This window comes from Ursus maritimus, unplaced genomic scaffold (genome assembly GCF_017311325.1).
Source record: "Ursus maritimus isolate PB19 unplaced genomic scaffold, ASM1731132v1 scaffold_26, whole genome shotgun sequence".
Lineage (NCBI taxonomy): Eukaryota > Metazoa > Chordata > Mammalia > Carnivora > Ursidae > Ursus > Ursus maritimus.
This window is the reverse complement of record NW_024425119.1, coordinates 14,923,397-14,948,068: the sequence shown is the minus strand read 5'-3', so window position 1 is coordinate 14,948,068 and position 24,672 is coordinate 14,923,397. Positions and strand designations below refer to the sequence as shown.

Below are 24,672 nucleotides of genomic sequence, written 5' to 3'. Positions count from 1 at the left end.
ATTTCTCTTTGGAGAACTCAGAAATTATGGGAATGACATAGGTGAGTCTTAGTTTTTCCAAAAAATACGTAGAGCAGAATAAAATTGGGATACTTCCCATAGGAACGAAAGAAACCAATACAATTTTCTTTAAATTAATTAACTTTGATTCCTTATCTAGTCTGCTTCCAGAATGCCCCCCTAATTATTCTATTAAAAGTCAGTAATATGACTGTTAATCCCTCTGTTGGGTTACTGTTTCCATAAAGATTAAATCCAAATTTCTGTACATGTTCTACAAGGCCCCTCACATCTGTCATCAAGTTTTTCTCAACCACATTATCTTTTTATATGCCTAGATCGCAGCCACACTGAGTATCTTACTATGCACGGAAACTCATGTCCTTCCATGTACTACTCTTTGCCTATGCCTGGAATGCTGTCTCACTGCCCCCTTACACCTACCAGTTGACACACTGTGTCTTTTAACACCTGCTTCTACTGTTACCTCTTACGTGAAATCTACCAACAAACTACCCTAGGTAGACGCTTCCATAGGTGGTTCATACCGTGACCGTAGCATTTACTAAGTTGCATTGTGATGATCTCTTTGCTAAACTGAACGCTCCTAGAAGAGAGAAACCGTGCTGTTTATTATATGCCCTTGTTGTGAAGCACACCACCTGGTAGGGGTGGGCAAAAAATACTGGACGAGTTTCTTATATGGTTTTGCTGGCTATATAGGATGTTTTCTCAGTAGCTTACTACTGCTGCATTTCTGCGCAGATTTCTTACATTAATGGGCACACTGACTTCATAGCTATTCTCATGTTACTTTAAATTCCTCCTATCCTAGCAGAAAGTATCTGATAATTCATACTTATGTGTCAGTAATACAATATATTTTTACTTCCAGAAGTGTCTGAAATTTAAAAGTGGTTCTTAGGGGTGAAAACACTTAATTCAAAAGAACAAATTAATTTCCAGTGGTAGAATTTCATTCACTGTGTCGCTTGGGTAAATGATACACTTTAAAAAAGCAGGATGACTCTATCTTGGCCCTGAGATCACCCTGGGCAGGCAGGCTTCCCGCATCCCCTGTGCATCTTCAGCACCTCCAGCGTGGCTCCGGGAGTATTATATTTCCATAGGCTGCTGCTTTAAGGACTTCAGCCTCTGTGATAGATTTGCCCTTCTTATACTGCTCCTTAATAATCTGAAGGGCAGAGTGCTGTGGCTTTTTTCACAGTGCTTATTCTGTCTCATTAACTAACTAGGAATTTCTTTTTCAAATGTTTAGAGCTAGAAATATGCAGCCATTTAATATTTAAATTCGTTTCTATGAACCAGGTATAGATATGAGTGAACACTTATTAGCTGAACCGGCATATTAAAAGATGGTCTTTCTACTGAAAGCAAAATACTGTGAGAATCAAATATTTGAACTCTTTCCAGTCTAGATTACTCAAGAGGAAACAAACAGCAAGATTCAGTTTAATTGCTTATTTTGAAATAGGAAATGTTATGTGTATTTTTCTTCCCCAAGGACTGTCCAGGACAGTCTCATTTTGGTGTTTTTATAGTTCTGTGAGCTGTTTCCAGTGTTTTAGAAATAAAAAACAAGTGAGCGGGACATAAATGTATCTGGACAGTGGACTCTTTCAAAGCTGATCTAAGTAATTGTTCTTCTAGGTAAAAGACTTGGTATTATTTGAACACAAATCCTGTTGGTGTAATAGTCACGTTAGGATTTATAAACTAATGTGAGAGGATGTACTAAATTTTGGCACACATTATGTAAATGAGATGTTTATACAGCTATGTGTATGTTTACCTATATGTGTGTGTTGTGTGTGTGCTAGAATGCTTAGCAAGCATTCTAATGGGAGGCGTGTGGTCACACGCACAGACCGCAGAGAAACAGTTTGGGCTCTTGAGTTGGTCTGCCAGGGTTTGAGGCTTTACTAGGTACTAGGTGTCACGGGGCAAAGTACTTGATTGTTCTTGTCTCAGTTTCCTCATCTGTAAATTGAGATAATAATTGTACCTACCTCTTCGAAGGGTTGTGATTATCAGTTGAGTTAATGCATGCTAAGAACCTATAACAGTGTTCGGCACATATAAGCATTTAATAAGTGTCATTTATTCTTTTTGTAAATTATTATTAAATATTGGCCACAGAGTTGATTCAGAGAGGGGAAAAGAATTACCTTGAGAAAAAAATGACTGTTTTGAAGCCAAAGACATTAGTTTATTTTGTGGATTAGAATCATAAGGTTGTTTCTTTATCATTAAAAGATTATGGTATAAGGAAAGATATGTGTACGTAGTCAGTGGTTTATTCATTATAATATACCTGGGATTATCCATTTTTGACTGTATTTAAAGTCTTCCCTTTTATGACCGGATAATATATGTTTATGGAATGGTCTACTTTGAAACTTGGTTGGCTTTGGAAAATACATGTCTTTTTGTCCATTTTGTGTTAGACTTCAATTTTGTCTAATCAGTGTTTGAATGAAATGGCACTCCTATAGACTTCCTTCCAAGAAAAACATTGGGTGTTTCAGGAAGTGGTCTTGATGAGTCAGAGGATAATACTTTTTCCTCTGAGTCAGTTCTGAGCCTCCTTGATATAAATAGGCTTACTTTTACCAAAAGTTCTGCTTTTTAGGTCATATGTTAAAATCACTGATACATGACCACACCGACACTAGTACTTATATTGGTATTTCCACCTAATATACACCAATAATCTTATCTAATTGTGGTTGTAGAAACTCTGTTAAATAATGTTCTAAAAAAAAATTCAACGCAGTTTCTGTACTTCTAAACTAGTGTTTATTTTGCATCAGTTTTGCCTCGGACAGGACTCATTTGTATCAGGCAGTCATTTGCGTAAATCTTAGAGGAAATATATATTGGTGATAATGTCTCCTTTGATCACGAAAATCCTAGGACTCTTCTTTTAGCACATGTGTATAAACTCCTATAGTATGACTTGAGTACAGCGTTTATTTCACAGAAGATTATGCTAGTTTGCCATACCCCAGAAGTGTGTCAGAGATACAAAGGAATAAACTAGAGTTCTTCTTCATAACTACATTAAAAAATACTAAACAAGATAAATGGTTGCCGAAGGACTAGATACCGTTAATGCCAAGTTGGTCCGGGAAGACTAAAATAGGAGTATGAAGAGTGGAATTGAGCAATTGCTAGAAGGAAGGTACGAAGTGGCAGGCAGAGTATTTAAGGTGAGAGCAGAGGCCTGAAGGTGAATCAGTGCACGATATGCTCAGAAGAAAGTGTGATGTGGTGAAGGTTTATAGGTGGGAGCGCTAGAGAGAGTATGGACCAGAGAAATTATTTAGGAAAAAATTGTGGTAGGCCTGGGTAAGCAAAGGACATTTCTTTGTGTGCGTGTGAGTATGTAATTGGTAGCATTCTTTGCTCTGACTATTATGTATTTCTCTTGAGTTGTATCTGATTGCAATTGGTTTTTACTTCAGTGAATCTCATGTTTAGAATCCATGTTTAAAGAAAAACCTCTCCATTTCTACTTCTCTCCAAGACACATTCTTCAGGAAAACAAAGAACTGATAGTTGTAGATAAATCTTCAGTGACCCACATGTGCTTTTGCATGTAGTCTTCATAACACTCTTATTTCACAGATGAGCAAACAGAGGCTCAGAGCCGATAATGTTTGTTCAAAGTCACAGAGACGTGGTAGAGTCAAGATTTACATTCAGGGCCGTCTGCCTGCGTAGTATGCTCTTTTCACTGTCCCACGGTACCACACTACAAGCATTGGGATACGTTTTGATTGTTTCTGAAATAGCACCCCAAAAGCATTTTTCTTCTTGGCAGAAATACTATTATTATTTTTTGGGAACAGGAAAGTGGTCTTCGGATGCTGGGAAATTGCCTTATGGGCAAGGTTGCTCATGCCTTCTCCAGGAGCAGCAATAGGGCTTTGTTTTCTAAGAGTTGATTGTTGTCATTTGAGGCTCTGTAAGGTTTGCAAGGGCGGTCAGATATGTTTAGGCACATTTCTGGGTAGCAGTGATCCATGCTGTGGATTATCCGTCCTTTGTCCACTTACATTAGTAGATTACTAGTTGGTCAGTTTTCACTTCTTCTACCTTAAGCATTTGGGCCTAGATCAGGTGGGTTCTTTGATTTTCTGCCTTGGCACATACGGTCCCTCCTGGAGTAGGCCACTTTGCTTCATCCTATTTCTTGCATGGCAGGGAAGCAGCCACATGGCTCTTGGCAAAACTAGCCTTCCCCGAGGTGACAACAGTGGCAGTTAAGATTAAGCACTATTCTTGTAAACATATCATAGGTCATAAAATTCAAACACTTGTTTCCTAGAAACATTTCCTTTTTAGCATCCCAAAATAGAGCAGCTTCAGTTCTTGGGAGAGCAGGGACATTCATCTTACCCTTCCTAGCTAACTAAAGTTGGAGGAGTGTGCCACTCTGTGCTGCTATGTGCTGTTCCCAAGGCTTCTTACCAGCTAAATTGTAAAAAAAGAAATACAAAATTAAAAAATTATATCCCATGCTTTCTTTGTAGGCAGTGTAGGCAGGCTTTAGAGGTTGTGAGGGTAACGTATAGCCAGTCCTCAAAGTTACCTCTTAACTCCACCCGACCTCTCCCCAGCACCATGAGAAAATAGGATACTTTCTCCTGTGTGCTCTTTTGTCAGATGATCTTTAGAGGTAAGTTTAGTTGACAAGCAGCACACTAGCCAGTGTGCTGGCCTCCGTGGTTGGTGTCACTGAACTAATGCACCGGACTTTGGAGCTGCAGAGAACTCCTGGAAATACCCTAATTTCAAGCTTACTCAGTACTAATGAGGACCCCATGAGTTTAACATGTCCATGGGCCCAGAGTTAGGAATAGTATTGACAAAGCAAGGAATAGTATTAACTTTGGTGTTCCATGTTTTCTAAACTCACAACAAACCTAAATCAAGTTGGCATCTAGGATGTTCCGATGGCAAGTCTAGGAACAAAATTTTCTCACGCTCACAGAAAGTGGTTGGATTCTGGTAGTATTGATGCTCACCATCAGACAAGGGACAGAATTGGAAAGGTGAGAAGGTATGGTTAGATGAGGATTTTTTTTTTTCCCATTCCATTTGGGGAAAATCAGGAAGGTGGCTGAAAATAAGAGAAATCAAGATGGAGAGGCAGGAGGGAGATGTGTATTTCACAGTGTGGATCGGGTGACTCAGAGGGATTTGGGTGTAATAGTGGACCATGTTTGCTGTTTTCTTTGAGTGGCTCTTGTTAGAAGCTAGTGATGCTAAACATTTTCCGTTTTCAACTCTTCAACTAGCTAAAATAGTTCCCGTCAGTTTTTCATTCTGTTTTTTCTTAAGATTGGTCAAGTAAACATATAACTGTGGGCATAATGTTTTTCATTCATTGAATACGTTTTTACCGAGAACTTACTATGTATTAGGAACTCTGCTTCACCCTTGTGATCAGTAAAATTATTTAGCCCCTGCCCTCAAGAAACTTATAATCCTATGTACAAAAAGAAAGCAGGAAGTTATGGTAGTATGCTAAGTGCATCTTAGTGATAGACTCAGACATAATAGGAACACGTGAAAGAGGTGTCTATCTATCCTACTTTACAGAAATCAGGGAGGGTCTCCCTAGATTGAGATCTGAAGGTTGACTAGGAGCTGGCGAGGTGAAGGTGGCAGGGAGGTTTTTGGGTGAGAGAATATTCAGGATAGAAGATGTTACTTGGTGGCAAGAGTCTTCAAAATGATGTATAGTCTGTGCAAGTATAGGGAGGGTTTAGGATAGAGGAGCGGGTCTGGGATGGAACAGAGGAGGTGGCAGGAAGGCAGAAGTGGTGAGAAAGGAAGTTTAATGGTATAAAAGACCAGATCACAAAAGAGTACTATGCTTTTTAATTGAATTGAATGTTTTCTGGAGAGCAGTGGGGAACCATTGATTGGATTTAAGTATAAGAATAATAAATTTAAGTTTTAGAAGGTATTAGCTCAATTTAAATTTTATCTACAGAAGCTTCTGAAATGATTCCAGTTTAGATCATCAAAAGAGCACTTAAGTGTTGCCTGGGTGGCTCAATCAGTTAAGCGTCCAGCTCTTGATTTTGGCTCAGGTCATGATCTCAGGGTTGTGAGATTGTGAGATTGAGCTGAACCCAGCATTGGGCTCTGTGCTGGATGTGGAGCCTGCTTAAGATACTCTCTCTTCCTCTCCCTTTGACCCCCCCCCCCCAAATAGATCACTTAAAATCCTGGTAATCCTCTCATTAATAGATTTTTACTGCTTGCATGACACAAATACATGGAGTTTGAAAACTACTTTAAGAAGTAGTGCCAAGTTTTGAAAAAGTATGTTTTATCAGAAAGAATCATGTATCTCTCTTTACAGTGTAATATATTGAAACTATTAAAAGAGTTTGCTGAGTTTAAGCTATGCTGACACTTAGTTTAGCAGCTTGAGGAAAATTTAACTGCTTTCGTCATCAAATTCAGTAAAATTATGTAAGATTATGTTAGAAAAAGCAGCACACGTTTTTAAGTTGATTTGTTGAAATTACTGAGAAAATAAATTTTCCAGAGAAGTAGGAGGAAAATCACCCACTGTGTATAATTCTGCTTAATAGAGATAAAATGGATTATTTCTGCATTTTCATAGAGAATTTTTTATGACTTTATTGCCTTATTTTTTAATAATAATTCATATGTTAACATGTTTGTAAAAACATATGCTATCTTGAATATAGCATATTGAATATAAACTTGAATATAAAAAATTCTAGTTTTATTGATTGCCATTATACAATTGGAAATGTGTTCCCATAGAGAAATACTCTGTAATAGGCATGGATTTTGCTGATCAGAAGTCAAGGTGATGCCATGACCTTTAAGAATTTTGTGATCGTTTGAAACTATAGGGTGCATTGTTTTTATTCTCGTAAGACCTTTGCCTTTATCTTAATAATATTTCTAACATTCCTGATTATCTCCTGCCTTTACTTCATAAACATTCAGAAACCAGTTCCTTTTCTCTCTTCTTTGTAAGTAAATCTACACTGTTAGCTCTTTTATGTACAAATGTATGTACTCTTATTATAATAAATTTATAGCAAAACGAAAAATCTTTTTAGTTCTATTTAGATGCTATGTGATCATGTGATTTTGGGCAAAAAACTCTCTCAACATTGTTTTCTTCTTATGGCAAAGTGATTGGATTTTATTCCATATCTACTACCTATTAGCTCTTTGACATTGAGAATTTGATTAAATTCAGTCCCTAGCTTAACTCACCTGTAAAGTGAAGATAGTAATGGTCTTTACCTCATGAGGTGGTTGTGACAATTACATGTATTTAAAGCACTTGGAATTGTGTCTGGCACACGGTGCTATCCAAATGGCAGCTGCTGCTCTTCCTCCTCCATTGCTGTTAGCGCTTACAGTGCTAGTTTGGTTCTCTTAGTGCAACTGATTTTATCAAACAGTTGTTTTAAAATGGTAGACAGCAGTTATGCCAGCTAGATTCCACCTAGTTTATTTAATAGAGCTGGAATTAATTGGGGCGGCTATTTAGAAATATTCAACTTGTTCTTCTTACGAACAACACATTTCAACTCATTCAGGTCATGTTTCTCCCCCCAGTTTTACCTACCTCAGTCTATGGACCCGTTTTCTAGTGGCTTAGAGACGGGAAAGATGGGAAAGTAAAAAAAATGCAAATGTGGCATTACTGGCCCTTGTGCTAATGCTCTCTTCAAATTTCTTCTTCCTTTGACCTGAAATAGCCTACTTACCCAAACAAATCTATCTTAACTTCCCAAACAAAAATCCACACAATATGATCCAGGAACGTGAAGGTATTTGGTGCTTCTCCCTTTCTCTGCTGATCCAAGCACCTCTTTTAACTTATTAATTTACTATATTGAGTTCTGTTTGCTGTGTTACATTTCCAGGTGTTCAAATCTAGCAATGTAATTTCTGGACAAATTTCTTTTCCTTTCTTTCTTTCTTTCTTTCTTTCTTTGTTTCTTTCTTTTCTTTTTTTTTTTTGTTTTTTTTGTTTTTTGTTTACAAATTGACACTGGCCCAGAAGAGGACTTGTTACCATAAAAAGTTCCATTTCTTTCCAAGTGGAATAGTACTTAACTTGTTTTTCTCTCACTTCCTGATCCCTCAAATCCAGATTCTTAAACTTGGAGTATCTAATGTTGGCATTTTATAGACTGTACTGTTTTATTTTTTGTGATTCCTCTTCCTTACTCTCTTTCATTTTATTTTGTTTAAATTCAGGCTGTTAATAGGATAAAAAGAAATTATCCTTATTCAGAATTATTTTTACATAGACTTCTTTGCCCACAGAGCACTGTTTCTGTGCGTCAGTCTTAAAACATTGAAGGCACTTTCAAAAAATGCACCAATTTTTTGTTTCAATGGTTCACTAATTATCCTGAATTTTATTTTATTTTATTTTATTTTATTTTAGAGATTTTATTTATTTATTCGACAGAGATAGAGACAGCCAGCGAGAGAGGGAACACAAGCAGGGGGAGTGGGAGAGGAAGAAGCAGGCTCATAGCGGAGGAGCCTGATGTGGGGCTCGATCCCATAACGCTGGGATCACGCCCTGAGCCGAAGGCAGACACTTAACCGCTGTGCCACCCAGGCGCCCCTAATTATCCTGAATTTTAAATAAGGAATCCCTGAAATAACATTTTCAGCATGAATCTCTTAATCCTATAGTTTTTAGACATTCATAGCTAGATGTGATCCAGTCTGACTTTATATCCTTATAAATACTATTTTTTCTATTCTTTTTCTTTTAAGCCATTAACAGAAATTGTAATATTATATTTATTATCATTTATGTTGGCTTTCCCACTAGAACGTAAGCTCCATTTAAGTGGGAACCGTGTCTGCTAGCTGGGCACTCAGTACCTAGAGCTCTCCTATTTAATATGATAGTCATTAGCCATATGTGGCTATTTACATTTAAATATAAACTAATTTACATTTAATTTTTTTTTAAGTAGGCTGCATGCCCAGTGTGGAGGCCAGTGTGGGGCTAGAACTCACAACCCTGAGATCAAGGCCTGAGATGAGATCACGAGTCGAGTGCTTAACCGATTGAGCCACCCAGGCACCCCTAAACTAATTTAAATTTAATAAAATTAAAATTACATGTCTTCAGTGGTACTAGCCACACTTCAGGTGTTCAGTACTTGTGCTCAGCTACTGTATTGCACAGTGATGATATTGCACATTTTCATCATCACAGGAAGTTTTATTTAACAGTACTCATCTAAATCACTGGTGGGCACATAATGGTTACATAGTAAATGTTTGTTGAATGAGTGAATGAATAAATTAGTACTGGTATTGGTTGGTGACAGTTACTACCGAATGAATCTTATTTGAATTTACAAAGGTCATTTTGGCTTTTAATTAATAAGTGTTGACATATCGCTGACCAATTTCAAAATACTGTATTTATCAATAACTAAAGGGAAGTATACAATAGTTAAAAGCATGAGCTGTTAAACCTTAGCCATGGTACGTAGATGTCATGGCCAAGTTACCTTTACTTATAATTTTATAACTCCCAGATTCCTCATTAACATAGGATAATGATGAGGCAGGAGGGAAGGGAGACTAAAGAGACAAGTGACCAAAGTAAAGCCATTTTAGTTTTAGGCTGACCCTTACCCTAAAAGTAAGTATCATAAACAGAGTCACAAGATTCAACTCATGGAAAACTACAAGACCCCACTTCCTCCAGAAATAAAAGCCACAAAAGCTGGACATTCTTAAAAATATTTGCTGTGGGTAATTCCATAACCCTAAGACAATGGAAAACTGACCACCTAATGTAAGTGATAAACCCAAAGTTAGAGTAAGCCCCTCCCCATAGGGTTAGCTAATTAAACAAACAAACAAAAAGCAACCTAACAAAACCCTGCATTAGAGGCAAAGCCGGAGTCTGCTTTCTTATTTGGGAGGAGAGACTGCTTCTTTGTGAAATAGTTCCATTCTTCTGTACTTAATAAATCTTTGTCCCTTTTCTCTAAAATGCTTGCTCTTGAATTCTTCTTCACACAAATCGTCTTGGCGAGGGACCTTTGCCTGTCTGGTATCAGTAAGCTCTTACAACCTCATAAGGTGGGTAAGAATTAAGTAAGGTAATATATAAAAAGCACATGCACAGTGATTCACACACTAAAATCCTTAATAAATGAGCTTTTTTTTTTTCCACAGTAGCAAACAGAGATATGTCTGTGATTTACCCCAGTTCATGGATAATTTGAGGCTTATGAAGAACTTTACTCCTATTTTTGAGGGCTTCTGTTGTTATAATAGACATTTTTCAAGATTAGTTTTATCCATAGCCAAAGCTTATATTTACTGCCTTTAAGTATGAAATTTAGTAGTCTCAATTAAAAAAAATTTTTTCCCATTGGACTTAATTTTTTTTCTTTAATTTTTATGACTATGTAAATATCTAACCTCCCAAGGAAAGAGTTTCACACTACGTTTATAGGCCACTTGATTGTAAAACTAATGCACAGATATCTCTGATTTCTCTTTTGGGAGTTGACCAAGAATTTATTCCCACCTATATTCATTTAAATAGGGCTTCTTGGGGTGCCTGGGTGGCTCAGTTGTTTGGGCATCCAGTTCTTGTTCTTGATTTTGTCTCAGGTCATGACCTCAGGGTAATGGGATTGAGCCCCATGTCTGGCTCGCAGTCAGTAGGGAGTCTGCTTGAGGGTCTCTCCTTCTGCTCCTTCTCCCACGCAGTCTCCCTCTCTTTCTCATAATTAAATAAATCTTTAGAAAAATAAATAAATAGGGCTTCTCTTTGGAAAAAAAATCTGAATAATTAAAATGAGTAGGTCACTGATTATTTATCTAAGGGTGATTTCAGGTTTCATTTAGTCATCTATTGTGCATGTAAAAGTATGATTTAATTTCTAGAAAAACAATTAAGGCATTTTTAAAATTAATAATGCCTGATTTATTTGGGGATATTGTCTCACTTTTACAGACTGTAATTGTTGTTTCTTTCCTGGGATTTGAAAACAGCATTTGTTGTTATATATAACAACAGGTAGTTAAATGTACGCTACCAAAATATCAGCTGACTTTATGTTAGGTAAATTTTCTTCATTTTTTATTGCTTTCACTCTGGCTGTCCTGGACTTTTTGTTTTCAGTATAAACTTGTGCTCATATTTCATAGTCCACCTTAACCTCTCAAGTTCATATTGGAGGTGACTTGAATTTTTCTCCTGAGTTTTTCATTAGCAAATATTTGTCAGTGTTTTGTCAATGAGAATATGTTACAGGAAAAGGCAGATCAAGCACATATATTTATTCTGCTCCTTCCAAAACAGTAACAGCAAAGGGATTTTAAAAATGTAGAAACTCGGTGAGATAAAGTGACTCTGGAAAGCCCATGGGTGATGGTAACTAACCTACAAGTACTAAGAAGCTGGAAGCTGAGCTGCTAGGGAGAGAGACTTCAGAATCTCAGAAAGTGAGGTGAGAAAACAGTGGTAGGTGGGTTTAAAGTGAACTTAGACCCCAGATGACTCCCCACACTCTAGCAACACTGGAAGTTAATTCTCTGGAGAATATGAGCTAGAGAACTCTTGAGTGGGGGATACCAAGGCACAGAAGGATGGTGGAAAATTAAATGAAACACTGAATAGTGAGATACCCCCCATTGCACTTCCTCTATTCATCTCCAAAAATGTGTCAGTCAGATATTCTCTGTATATTCAGTTAGCAGATGCTTCTTTGAAGAATCTGACCTATCTGTGCAAAAGACCTGTGGATACTGATGGTTGGGGGTCTCCCAGTGGAAGAGCCCAGTGAGATTGTTCCGCAGTGAAGCCTACCTGTTGGCAAGCTCCGCTTACCTACACAGGCTTTCTAATTGGCCTTTTAGTGCTCCATCTTCAATGTGAGTAGTAACCAATGATCCCTAGACATTTGAAGAAATTTGGAGACCAAAACAAGCCTGGAGAAAACAAGGAAATTGACAGCAATAGACACAAAGGGAGAAGAAGACAACTTTAAAATATTATCATCAATATTTTCAGAAAGATCAAAGAATATATTGCAATCTGGAAATAAGTATTATATGAAAAGGGGCATAAAAATATTCTCCTGAAAATTGAAAATTGATAGAAGACTTGAAAAATTTTAAACGATTTTTTGGAGATGAAGTTAAGGAAGCCACCCAGAAAGTAGAACAGAAATACCAGGAAATGACAAACAAACGTGAAAAGGCAATAAAATTCAGAGACTCAGTCTTCAGAATAGAACAGTAGAATTTTTTAGAAAAGCAAATTTTAGAAAATGTGAAGAAACGAAGAAGTAGCTCAAGACAATTTCCTAGAATTTAAGGGCAGTGATTTTCAAATTTGAAAACACCTCTTGAGCTTCTAATGTATCGATTTTTTTAAAAAACAGCTATAGCAGTATATTCTTGAAATTTCAGAACATCAGGGAAAGAAAAATGAAGATTCCCAAACTCCAGAACTGCCCAAAGGAAAAAAAAAAAAGGTCACTGAGAAACAGAATGGCACCTAACATCTCAGCAGGGACACTGAGGACAGACCAATGGCTTCAAAATTCTGGGGCAAAAATAATTTGCAGTATAGAACTGGAAACCAAGACAAACTACCAGTCATCTGTGAAGGTAGAATAAACACGTTTTTCAGTCATGTGAAGCTTCAGAAATTAGCTTTCTTACACTCTGAAGGGTGTGCCCTTCCAAGATAAAAACAGTAAAAGTAAAGAAGAGGGAGTGATGGGATCCAGGAAACAAGGATCTAAGACAGGAGGAGATGAAAGTCACGAATAGGACAGTATTGATTAGGATACCACAGTGAACACCGTGCGGGAGGCAGTGCGCAGAGATCAGGGAGAGATGCCGGAGGCAGAAAGATAAAAATGAGAGCGGAAGAGATTGTGTTTAAATGCTTTGAAAGGCCATTGCACTTCTGGTGGAGAGGGAAGGGATGAAATTAATGGAAATGGAGGAAAACTAAGGATTGAAGGTAAGATGGTTATTCTAAAAACAGGAGACTGTACAAACAAAGAAATGTAATCTTAATATTGACTGTGAGTAGCAATTACACAGACACGTTAGTAAACACTGCATTTTGGTCTAACAAAATTTGATATAAAAGTAAGCTTGCCCTCTGTGATAGGCAGTCTTTCTGTGACTTTCTACGTCTTATTCTTCGGTGACTCTAAACTGTGGTGGTTTCTAAATGTACCACCCTGTCTCTTGTCTTTGCTATTCTTTTTCTGGGTTGAGTAACCCAGAAAAACTCACACATTACAGCCTGGACGGAGGCTTTTATGAACTGAATGCCCTCCCCTCCTGCCCCAAGCTTAAGGTCCCCACTTTGCATTCTGTCTTTCCACTTGCCACATCGAACTATAAATGATCCTGTTGATGTCTCCCTCCCCTACTGTGCTACACATTTCTAAAGATCCTTATGTTGCCCTCTTCGATTCAACCCTTCTTTGAGGGAGATTTTCTTTTCTAGACCCACTCCTAATCTAACTTCCCCTTAAACTTGATACTACGCTGTCCTCACATTGCCCGTAATGTGCTCTTTTCCTAAATATACTTTTTCTTTCTTTTTTGTTTCCCCCTAAAATTTCCATAGAAGATGGGAAAGTCTTCAAGGAAGATTTTGTTAGGATTTGTTTTCCTAGTGGGAGTACTCACCGACAGTTATTTTTATATTCAGCCACATGTAGATAATTACTGGAATTGATTTTTGTTTTGTTTTGACTGTTTTTTGTTGAATCACTTTCTAACAGCATACTGGGACTACCTCTGTTTTTGAAGATAAGTGAAAAGTAGTGTTTTGAAAGGAGTGCATTTTTATCTTTGTCAACAAAATGTTAAGCAGTGTGGCATAATAGGAGTAAGGATTAGTTAAGAATGATTGGAGAATTTTACCTTATTAGCCCAGTCATGAACTCTCTGTTGGCTTATAAAGTTATAGATGTTAAACTCGATACACCTGCCCCCATATAACCATCCTGCTGCCATTTGGTCCCTAACACCGTATCTTGAGAAAAATAGAACAGACAAATTGAAATAATGAATAATTCTTGGTATGATACCTCTCCGTCCTCTTATCCAAATAATCGGTGTTGAGTAGTATGTCAGACAGAAAGAAATGAGCTTGAGATGAAAAGTAGCATCTTTTTATAGACTCTCTGGGAGGCAGTTTCAGGGTGACGAATGTTATCATACAGTAGCAAGCTTTGTTTAACCTGCATTTAAACAGAATGGCGTCGCTTCAAGTCCTGTGTAGTTTAGAAATTAAGCATTTCTTACTTGTCCTAACCTTGGGGGGATGTATTTATGATTTAGAAAAGTAGGATGAATACAGTATCATAGTTGCTTTAAAGTGACATTTGCCACTTTGTAGATTGTAGCCATTTACGATGAAGCCACGTCGAACAGTTTGTAAAAGCACTGATCCTCTTAGCGGTACTAAAAGTGCAGAGTGAAGCCCGAGCACCCGAGCAGTGTTTTGTTTACTGCTACCTGGCCTTTGCTCTGGGTAATACAGAGAAAGGTAGTCATGTGGCAACAGGGTAGTTAAATATTAAAATGTTATATCTCATCCGTGGGTTAAAACTCTTCTCACTGTACCTGGAAGGTTTTATGATTTACTATTTTTAGAGGCCATTTAATACATCATCATGAAATTTGAATTCAAGAGTTTCGATTTCATCAAAGATGGTTTTTAGAACATGTTTTTCTGTCTACCAAGTTCGGTTGTGTCTGGCCCAGATAGCTCTTTATCGCTTTGCCTTTGTAAAATATGTTGAACTGTACAAATTTAGCTTGTGGCATTACTATGGAAAAAGAATATCTCACAATAAAAATAATCATGTGAGATCCTGAGTTCCTCAGTAGCTTTTGTTTGGCAGTAATCAGTGACACAAAGTTTCACTTTGGAACCTTTCCAAAGGGTTTATAGAATGTCAGTGAATACTAACCCTTAAGGCGATTTTCAAAACAGGGAGATTTGAAGAAAAAAAATTACCAGGGAGTAGGGAAGAGGTGAGGTAGGTGGGATGGTTCTCTTTACTTTTTGTTCCAAAATGTTGTTCCCTGATATGTGTTCAGTTGAGAACTTAACTGACAGAAAAACTTGTGCTTTTATTCTTATTTTGGAAGCAAATGCCCACAGGGAATATTCTCCCTCTTCTGAGAATCTGTACTCAACAACTTTTTGCTTCTGGGAAGATTTGAACTTCTTAGATAATGTTTACTTTTTAAAATTCTGATCATCTTTTGGTGGTGTTAGCCAGGGTTTTGTGTTAAGGGCTATGATCTCTCCCATGCCTCAATTTCTTTCTCTCTCTCACTTAGCACTCTGCTATACCCAGCACACAATGGAAGCCTAACGCAGATCTCATCTGAACCACCTAGAATAGGAGTTTTACAGGGGATGAATAATCAAGAGTTTCTATTTGATGAATCAGATCCCCTCTTATATGTTTTTCCATCTTTTCTGTCAATTAAAAAATAGAATAAACAGGTAAATACTGGAAAATACACAAATCTCCCATACAGACGAATTCCAAATAATTCACGCAGATATTCCCTCCTCTAGGAGGCGGGGCATAACTCTCCACCCCATAAGTATGGGCTGCAAATAGTGACTGCTTCTGAACAGGCCTGTAGAGTGGTGGTGAGGGAGGTCACTTTATAATGGAGAAACATGACGAATGCTACTTTAGTCAGCGAGCAAGGCTAGCATAAACAATGTTGTCATAGCGAATAACATGGACTTTTGTCATGATGTGGTGAGAGTGGCACATATCTTTGTGGTCTTCCTCCCCAAAACCTATAACTCCAGCTTAATCATGAGAAAAACATCAAACAAATTCCAATTGAGGCACATCTTATGGAATATCCAGATACAGTACTCCTCAGAGGGCAATCCAGGTTATTATTGCAGGTTAAATTGTGTCCCCCAAAACGGTATGCTGAAGTCCTACCACTCTAGGCTTCAGAATGTGACCTCTTTTGGATAGGGTCTTTGCCAGTGAATCACAACGCGGTCATACTGGATTGGGGTGGACCCCAGTCCACTGACTGGTGTCCTTATGAGAAGAAGGAAATTCGCATATAGCTACACACCCAGGAAGGCCATGTGAAGACAGAGCAGAGATTTGAGTGATGCATCTATAAGCCAAGGAAAGCTAGAGATTATCAGTAACCATCGGAAGTTAGAAGAGACAAGGAAGGATTCCTGCCCTACAGCCTTCAGAGAGAGCTTAGCTCTGCTGACATCTTCACTTCGGACTTGTAGCCTCCACAACTGTGAGAGAACAAGTTTCCGTTGTTTTACGCCACCCAATTTGTGATACTTTATTATGGAAGCCCTAGAAAACTAATATAGTCCTCAAAAACAAGGGGAGTGTGAGAAATGGTCACAGTGGAGAGGAGCCTAATGAGACATGAGGACTAAATGCAATGTGGTGTTGTGGATAGAATCCTGGAACAGAAAAAAATATTAGGTAAAAAAGTGAAGAAGTCTGAATAAAGTATTGATTTTAGTTAATAATAAAATATTGCTATTGGTTTATTAATTGTCACAAATACATCATGCTAATGCGAGGCGCTAACAGTAAGGAAATTGGGTGCGGGTTATGCAAGGACTTTGTGTTCTATTTTCATAATTTTTCTGTAAATGTAAAGTGATTCAAAAATAAAAAAGTTGATTACAAAAAAGTTTTTAAAATCCCAAATTTAGCTGCAGTTTTAATGAGACCTCCACGACATGTGATGGAGTAAATGGCAGTCTGTTTCACGGTGTGGCAGTGGTGACCAGGCACCTGGGCCTGTCTTTGCTGATTAATTACGTCACAGGGTGATTAAATCAGGAACTTCCACTGATAAAGTATATCCCCCTTTAAACGTCAGTTTATTGCAGCAGTCATTATATAAGGCTAACTGTAAGTCTATTGTGAATTGTGGAAATAATACAATCAGAATGATAAACACTTTGATAAAAGGTTTTTTTCAAGCCTGTGTAGGCAAGGTATATGTAAAAAAGGAAAACTCAAACATAAATAAATATGTGGAGATTCAGTTAAAATTCCTCATGTCACTTATGAGATTTAATGGACACTTTGCTGAGTAATAGTTCAAAATGCAGTCCTACCACCATTTCTTCCAAAACCCAACCCCGGGATATGCTTCAGTGGGATGGGGGCCTGGTAATAAAGAAGGTTTAAGACAGTTTCCTCTCTCTGAATTTTGTTCCCTTTCCTACCATATTTTTATTTTTGTTGGAGGATTCCAGCAAAATTGGAGACTTATTTCTCCCTTCCCTTAATGTGTATTTAATTATAATGGAAGAAATACAGATGATCCAGGTGAATTTATGGGTATCACATGCTATTTATATGTGAATGAAGCACTAGAAGACCCACTTTTATTGCACTTTACCCATAAGGAACATGGGAGTTAGGGGCACTGACCCCCTCATAGTAGAAAATTATCACAGAACTTTTGACTTGTATTATATGTATTATATACTCTATTCAGTACAATCAAGTGAACTAGAAAAAAGAAAATGTTATTAAGAAAACATTTTTCTTAATTTTTCTCATAAGAGAAAATCCATTTACAGTACTGTACTGGAGTAATTGAAATAAATCTGCATCTGAGTGAAACTGTGAGTTTCAAATTCTGGCTTCTTGTGTTACCACTTAGGCAGATGTCTTAACTTATTTGAGACTGTCATCTCACCTACAAAATGAAGCTAATAACTACCTGAAAAAGTTGTTCTAAGGATGTAGTAAGATGAAGTTTCTAAAACGTCGTATGAAGTGGGGGCTCATGGAATGTCATTTTCTTTCCCCCTTTTTGTTCATTGCTTATGATTATATCTGATAAAGAAACATTACGTAATTCTTTTTTTTAAATGATTCTATTTATTTGGGAGAGAGAGTGAGCAAGCGTGAGAGAGAGAGAGAGCGCGAGCACAAGGGGGGGGGGCTGTGAGGCGGAGGGAGAGGGAAAAGCAGACTCCCTGCTGAGGGCGGAGCCCGATGCGGGAATTGATCCTGGGACCCTGGGATCATGACCTGAGCCGAAGGCAGATGCTTAACCAACTAAACCACCAGGCGCCCAGATAGTGTGTTACTCTTTTGTCATTCATGGAAACTAGATGATTTTTAAAAGTTTCAAAATCACATGCAAATAGCATGTAGTCTCTTGAGCTCAATTTCTTCATCTATAAAATGAGAACAGAAGATAGTACTTCATCAAAAATTAATGTGAGTATTAAATAGGGTAAGGGATAGAAAACATTTAGCACAACACTTGGTACAGGGTAAACTGTCAATAAATAACAGTAGTTCTTTTAAAAATAGCGTATTTTCCCAGATCAGAAAAGTATTGACAGTGTTTTTGAACTGAGATATTAGTCGTTTCCAATGTATAATATCAAGCAGTATATGTGAGCTGATGATGCCATCACAGCAACCAGAATTAGAGGGAAATACTCAAATAGCAGTAATAGGATCTAAATGGCTCTTCTCTGTATTAGATTTCTTATGAAATCTATCACGATGTTGAACATACAATTAGTACTAAAGTGCTTTTTAGTTGCTTATTAAACTTCTACAACAGGTATTTTTCTTCAGCTAGTTGTTAAGCCAACAACATCCTGGATTGAATATAGACTTGCTTCCAAATCGTCCTAACTTGTAAACAGCCTAAGAATTTTCTCAGCATTATTAAAAAAAGAGAGATAAAAACAATTATTTTAAGTGATTACAATGTGTTGATTTAAAGGTACAGAATTACTCTTGATCGATACTGAGAAAATACTTACAGATGGCTTAGAAATTATTGTGATACCTGCCCAGATGTTGGCCACTATCGTCATCATCATCATCATCATTTCTTTTTTTTTTTTTTTTAAGATTTTATTTATTTATTTGACAGAGATAGAGACAGCCAGAGAGAGAGGGAGCACAAGCAGGGGGAGTGGGAGAGGAAGAAGCAGGCTCCTAGCGGAGGAGCCTGATGTGGGGCTCGATCCCATAACGCCGGGATCACGCCCTGAGCCGAAGGCAGACGCTTAACCGCTGTGCCACCCAGGCACCCCCATCATCATCATTTCTATTATTGTAACAGTTTAATGTACTTATTAGTTTCCCAAGTTCATTCACACACAAATTCTTTATTACTAAATATTAGACCAAGTGACAGAGAAATAGAGAGTACTATCCTGACGGTAGTGGTAACATGTATGAAAAGTGGTTGCTGTAGAAGACATGGCGGAGACAGATCACGTGATACTTCAGAAGGGTTAAAATAAATTCTTGGTGTTTTTATGCTTTAAGCACAGTCCCTTGTAAACGATGTTACAAAGTACTGCTAAAAATAAAATTTCAGTGATTTTTTAGTTAAAACCCTAAATAATGATGACAATACCCATTTCCCACCCCACCCCCCGCCATTGGTTATAATTTAGACCAAGAGATATGAATTTAGTTGAATTACAGTCAAAGTCGAGATACTTCAAGATACGCTGTCACACCTAAACAAGCAAACAAAAACTTAAACAAAAAAAGTCTGACATTTCCTAAGAGAACAAGTTAGTTCAAGGGCAGCTCAGTATGCAGGGAGCTCCTCATTTTTTGGTGGCCAGATTGGGTGGGTGGTATTCTAACACTGAGTGATGACTACCTACTCATTCATCAATTCGGAAATTGCTATGATATGCCAGCGAGAGTAAAGAAAAGGAAAGGGAATCTCAATATTTATTTATTTATATTTGGGATCTTAACACTTTCTCATATGAACTTAGCTTTCTGGTTTTGCCTTATTATAGAGATAGCCTCATTTATTTCTGCTTATAGTGATTTTCATACGTTCTGTTTACACTGAGGATTTCAGTGTTCACCATTTTTGGTGTACTTAACTTAGATCTTAAATTGACCATTTTACTCTTTCTGTTGGTTGAAGAATGTTACTTTCTGTGGAAAATAAGAAAAATATAATAACTGTGACTTACAACAAGTGTTTTTATAGGGAAAGTGAAGCTATAATTTCAAATCTGTGGAAGCTATTAGGACAGTTTTAGTGTATACCGTTAGCAGGACCAAGTGGTTAATTTAGTAGAGTTAACTAATTTGTGACCCTGTGAAGTGATAAAGAAAATGTTTGTCTCCTTAGTTTTAAGTTGTTTTGCTTAACAGTTAATAAAAATGAAAACACCTATTTTTTTTTTTTTTTAGTAAGACTTAAAGGTTCCTCTAAACTATATATATGGTCTACATAGCTACAATTTGGATGTGTCTTTTAAAAGCCTGAAGGAAAACCAAGCACTTGTAATTGCTTCCTTTGCAAGGTGTGCACTCTAATTGCTATATTTAAATATTTGAAAATTCCATATTGCTACATGAGCATCTGTGACAAGTGACACTGTGATTGCCAAATAGGAAAAGTTTCTATATTTAAAATTCAGTTTAGCAAATTGACATTTTCTCTTCCCTTTTCTCATATTCTCTTATTCTGACAGATCACAGTTTTAAAACAAAACACAAACCACACATTTATTCGACTGTCATGAAGAATTAAACACGAAAAGGATGAGATGCGGTGGCTATCACTTTTCATTAAAACCAGCCGCTGTGGTTTAAAAATGCAAACCAGGTTAAAATCAGTACAAACCCTGGGGGTTTAATTTATATACTGAACGAACCAGCTTGTTTTGAAAGAATACTTAAAAAAAAAAAAAAAAACTTCAGAAGAAACTCACACATCCATCATTTGATTTTTCACTAGCCCTGTGAATTAGAAAAACCCAAGAATTATCTCTATTTTACTGACGAGAAAATTGAGACAGAGGCTTAATTGACTTGTGTAGCTAGTTAGTGCCAGAAATAGAGTTACAGGCTTCTATGAATGTCTGTGTCTACCCATGGGCTCTAGATCCAGAATGTTATTCCTAGCCTCTGTCCTGGCCCAAATTCTAGAATCTAACAGTGATGTGCTCCGTTTGGATCCTATAGGCATATGAGAACCAACTGCGAGATATTTAGGAATTTTGTAAGCTGCTGTAAAAGTATTGATTGCTTGAGATGAGCCGTAGTGGAAATATTTATACCATGGAATTCAGTAAGCACTACAAATCAAGATTTAATTTTTCCCCAGAGAACTGGTGTACCTGTATACTACTGATTATATCCAAGTACAAATTGAAGGAGAACAAACAAAAACAACAATAAAAACCAAATATGACAATGTAATATGAGTGTAATATAATTTTGTAAATGTAGTAATTTTGTAAATTAATGTAATGTAAATGTAATTTTGTAAATCAAGGGGAGAGGTCAATATTTCTTTGTTCCTTAATTTAGAAATTTGCTTCTAAGCTGTGAATAAATATGGGCAGGACTATTGGGAAAGCTTGAATTAAACTTGAGTGTTTTGAAGACCTTTATAAATCCTTAACTATTCTTTAAGAACTAGGTCAAGTCTCACCCCTTCCAAAAATTATGGCAGTCAGCCTGACTTTTCCCTTTAAGTCTCCAGTAGATTTAAAATAAAGCCACATATACCGGGACTTATTTACTGTGTGTTCCAATAAATTAATTTTGTATGGTTAAGAATGCAATAAAATTTTTCAAAAGTGGGACATGGGCTTCCTTCCTTTTTTTCTTTCTTTGAATACATATGTAATTAACACCTATTCTATGCCTGGTACTATTCTTAACTGCTTTAGAAACAGCATTAAACAAAAGTCTCTGCCCTTATGGAACTTCTAGTCTAGTGAAGAGTCAGGAATTTAAACAAATGAAAAATTATAGCTGTGAAAATACTTTGAAAAATTGTTTATAGTCTGAGAATGCCCGTAGTGGGCTTTTACCTATTCAGGGAGGTCAGTTAAAGCTTCCCTGGGGACATTGTGATTGAAATGAGACCTGAAGAATGAGAAAGAAATTAACTTGAAGTTACTGGTCTTGAATATAATTTCTTTCTGTGGGTTTTCTACAGCCTCCTAATCTGGATGGAGTTCCCTTTCAAAATGGACCCCCATCACCCTTTGTAATAGAAGCAACAATTTTTAATTTCATATTTATTCACTAAGTAACTGTTTTTCCAACTAGACTGTTGGCCCAAAGGTGGGACTGTGTTTTGTTCACCTTGGAAGTATCAGTCATATTACCTGACACAGAATAGTCACTCAGTATTTGTTAATTCTACTGCTCCCTCTGCCCTTGTCTTACAATAATTCTGGGATGTGCCCTCCCTACCGTTCTGTCATTGAGAAGACATAGCAATATAATGTATACAAAAGTCAGAAAAGTAAGATAAGGTCCAGAATTGTTTAGTGTCACAACTAAACACAAGAAGGCGCAAGTATCCAGGAGTAAGGAGAAATAAATCAGGTGCGGGGATGCCTGGGTGGCTCAGTCAGTTACGCGTCTGCCTTCCGCTCAGGTCATGATATCAGGGTCCTGGAATCAAGTCTCCCTGCTCAGTGGGGACCCTGCTTCTCCCTCTCCCTCTGCCTGCTGCTCCCCCTGCTTGTGCTAGATCATGCTCTCTCTCTCTCTCTCTCTTTCTCTCTGTCAAATAAATAAATAAAATCTTAAAGAAAAAAAAGAAATAAATCGGTGTAAGTATTGTCTCGGAGAACAAGGAAAGACAAAGCCATCGGATTTAGCAAGAGGAAGTTTTACTCATTAATCTTGTTTGAAGAAATTTTTTCAATTTGTGAAACGTATTAAAAATGTTTTCTGAAGTTAACTATCTGGTGTTAACTCTTAAAATTGCTTTCTCATGAAAAGTAAAAGGAGTGTGTAAATGGATACCTTCTTGGAAAAAAGGTGTATCCAAGTATGTGTGTATAGGGTGTTGTCAAATGTGCTTCGAAGGGAGAAAGAAAGAAGAAAAGTAGATGCAAGAAAAAGACTGGAGGGAATTTACAGGATTGTTCAATGATAGGGCTCTGGGTGCTATTTTTCCCTTGTGCTTTTCTATATTTTGCACTTTCCTGTTCTCAAGGGTTTTTGTTGTTGTTGTTTGTTTGTTTGTTTTCCAAAGTATTTGTTAGTTGTTTATTTATCAAGACAAACTATTCCATAACCCAGTATTTGTGTTTCATAGTTCAGGAACACAGGTCAGTGACAAACTTCAATGGAACTCAACCCAAAGAAATTCTTTTTTTTTTTTTTAAAGATTTTATTTATTTTTTTGACAGAGAGAGAGACAGCCAGAGAGAGAGGGGAGAGAGGGAACACAAACAGGGGGAGTGGGAGAGGAAGAAGCAGGCTCCCAGCAGAGCAAGGAGCCCGATGCGGGGCTCGATCCCAGGACACTGGGATCACGCCCTGAGCTGAAGGCTTAACTGACTGAGCCACCTAGGTGCCCCATCCCAAAGAAATTCTTTATAATCCAAAATCACTTTGCACTCTGAAAGATACCAGCCTTCTTCATCTCCTTAAAATCTTTCATGGAATCATGATTTCTGTAGAAATCTGCATACGCCTTCTTTCTTGGTTCGGCCACAGCAAACTTATAGAAAGCTGCAACCCCCAGGGATACAGTGAATGCTCCAACAATATGAAATTGCAAACGCTTGGCCAGAAGGCCTTACATCTGAGGTTTCGTCAAAGCACTGGAAGTCATGGTAGTTATTCTCCTTGATAGGTAAAACTCAACACCAACCTCAAACCTAACGTCCTTCCTAGCTAATACAGAAATGGACCTGTTCTCAAGTTTTTAAATTTAATGAGCCTATATTACTTTCATAATGAAACAGTAAACAACGTAACATTCCATAAAACGAGACTTAAGAGTCTGAGCAGAGTATACAGTTATGCCTCTACTCTAGAGGTAGAGGACTCAGAACTATATTTTAGATTTTTCTTTTACTTGCCTAAATTTGCTCACCGTTCTAGTACATTAATGTTAAAGGCCAGTTGAATCTTTGTCTATATGTCCACCTGCACTTCCGGTGCCACAGCTCTTTAAGGGTGGAGACCTTTATCTTTGTATTTCTGTCATCCTGGCAGTGACATGTATTTGTTGAGTGAATAACTTGAAACTGAAATGCCTGGACCTTTTTATTACGTTTAATCTATGTACTTTTCTTTTTTCAGAACCCAGGAGTGAAAACTACAATGAATGGTCATATTTCTAATCATCCCAGTGGTTTTGGAATGTATCCAGCTCAAATGAAGTAAGTTGGAAGGTTTATTTTTAATTTGTTGGGGTTCTTTCTGATTTTTTTTTTTAATGATTTATTTATTTATTTTAGAGAGACAGAGAGTGCATGAGCAAGGGGAGGGGCAGAGGACGAGGGAGAGGACCTTAAGCAGACTCTGCTCTGAGTGCAGAGCTCAACGTGGGGATTCCATCCCACGACCCTGAGATCATGACCTAAGCCGAAGTCAAGGGTCGGAAGCCCAACCGACTGAGCCACCCACGCGCCCCTGTTGGGGTTCTTTTTGGATTTGATTTGGTGGTTTTGTTTTACATTTTTATTAAAAAGATTAACTCCCTTTCTTTATGTAGTTTATTCCTCATTAATACATAATTTCTTTCTAATTCTAAGCGATGATAATATTTAAAAGTTCACTGTGT

General features: G+C 37.4%; 1 protein-coding gene across 4 annotated transcripts in view; it reads left to right on the top strand.

Moving 5' to 3' along the window:
* EPS8 (epidermal growth factor receptor pathway substrate 8) overlaps positions 1-24,672 on the top strand; it is a 175,094-nt gene that overhangs the window by 87,619 nt on the left and 62,803 nt on the right. For all 4 annotated transcript variants that reach the window (XM_008707049.2, XM_008707050.2, XM_008707047.2 and 1 more), the window contains one exon: positions 24,189-24,268. In XM_008707049.2, coding sequence (XP_008705271.1) covers positions 24,210-24,268 — 59 coding nt within the window. In that variant the 5' untranslated portion in view covers positions 24,189-24,209. The remainder of the gene's footprint in view (positions 1-24,188; positions 24,269-24,672) is intronic.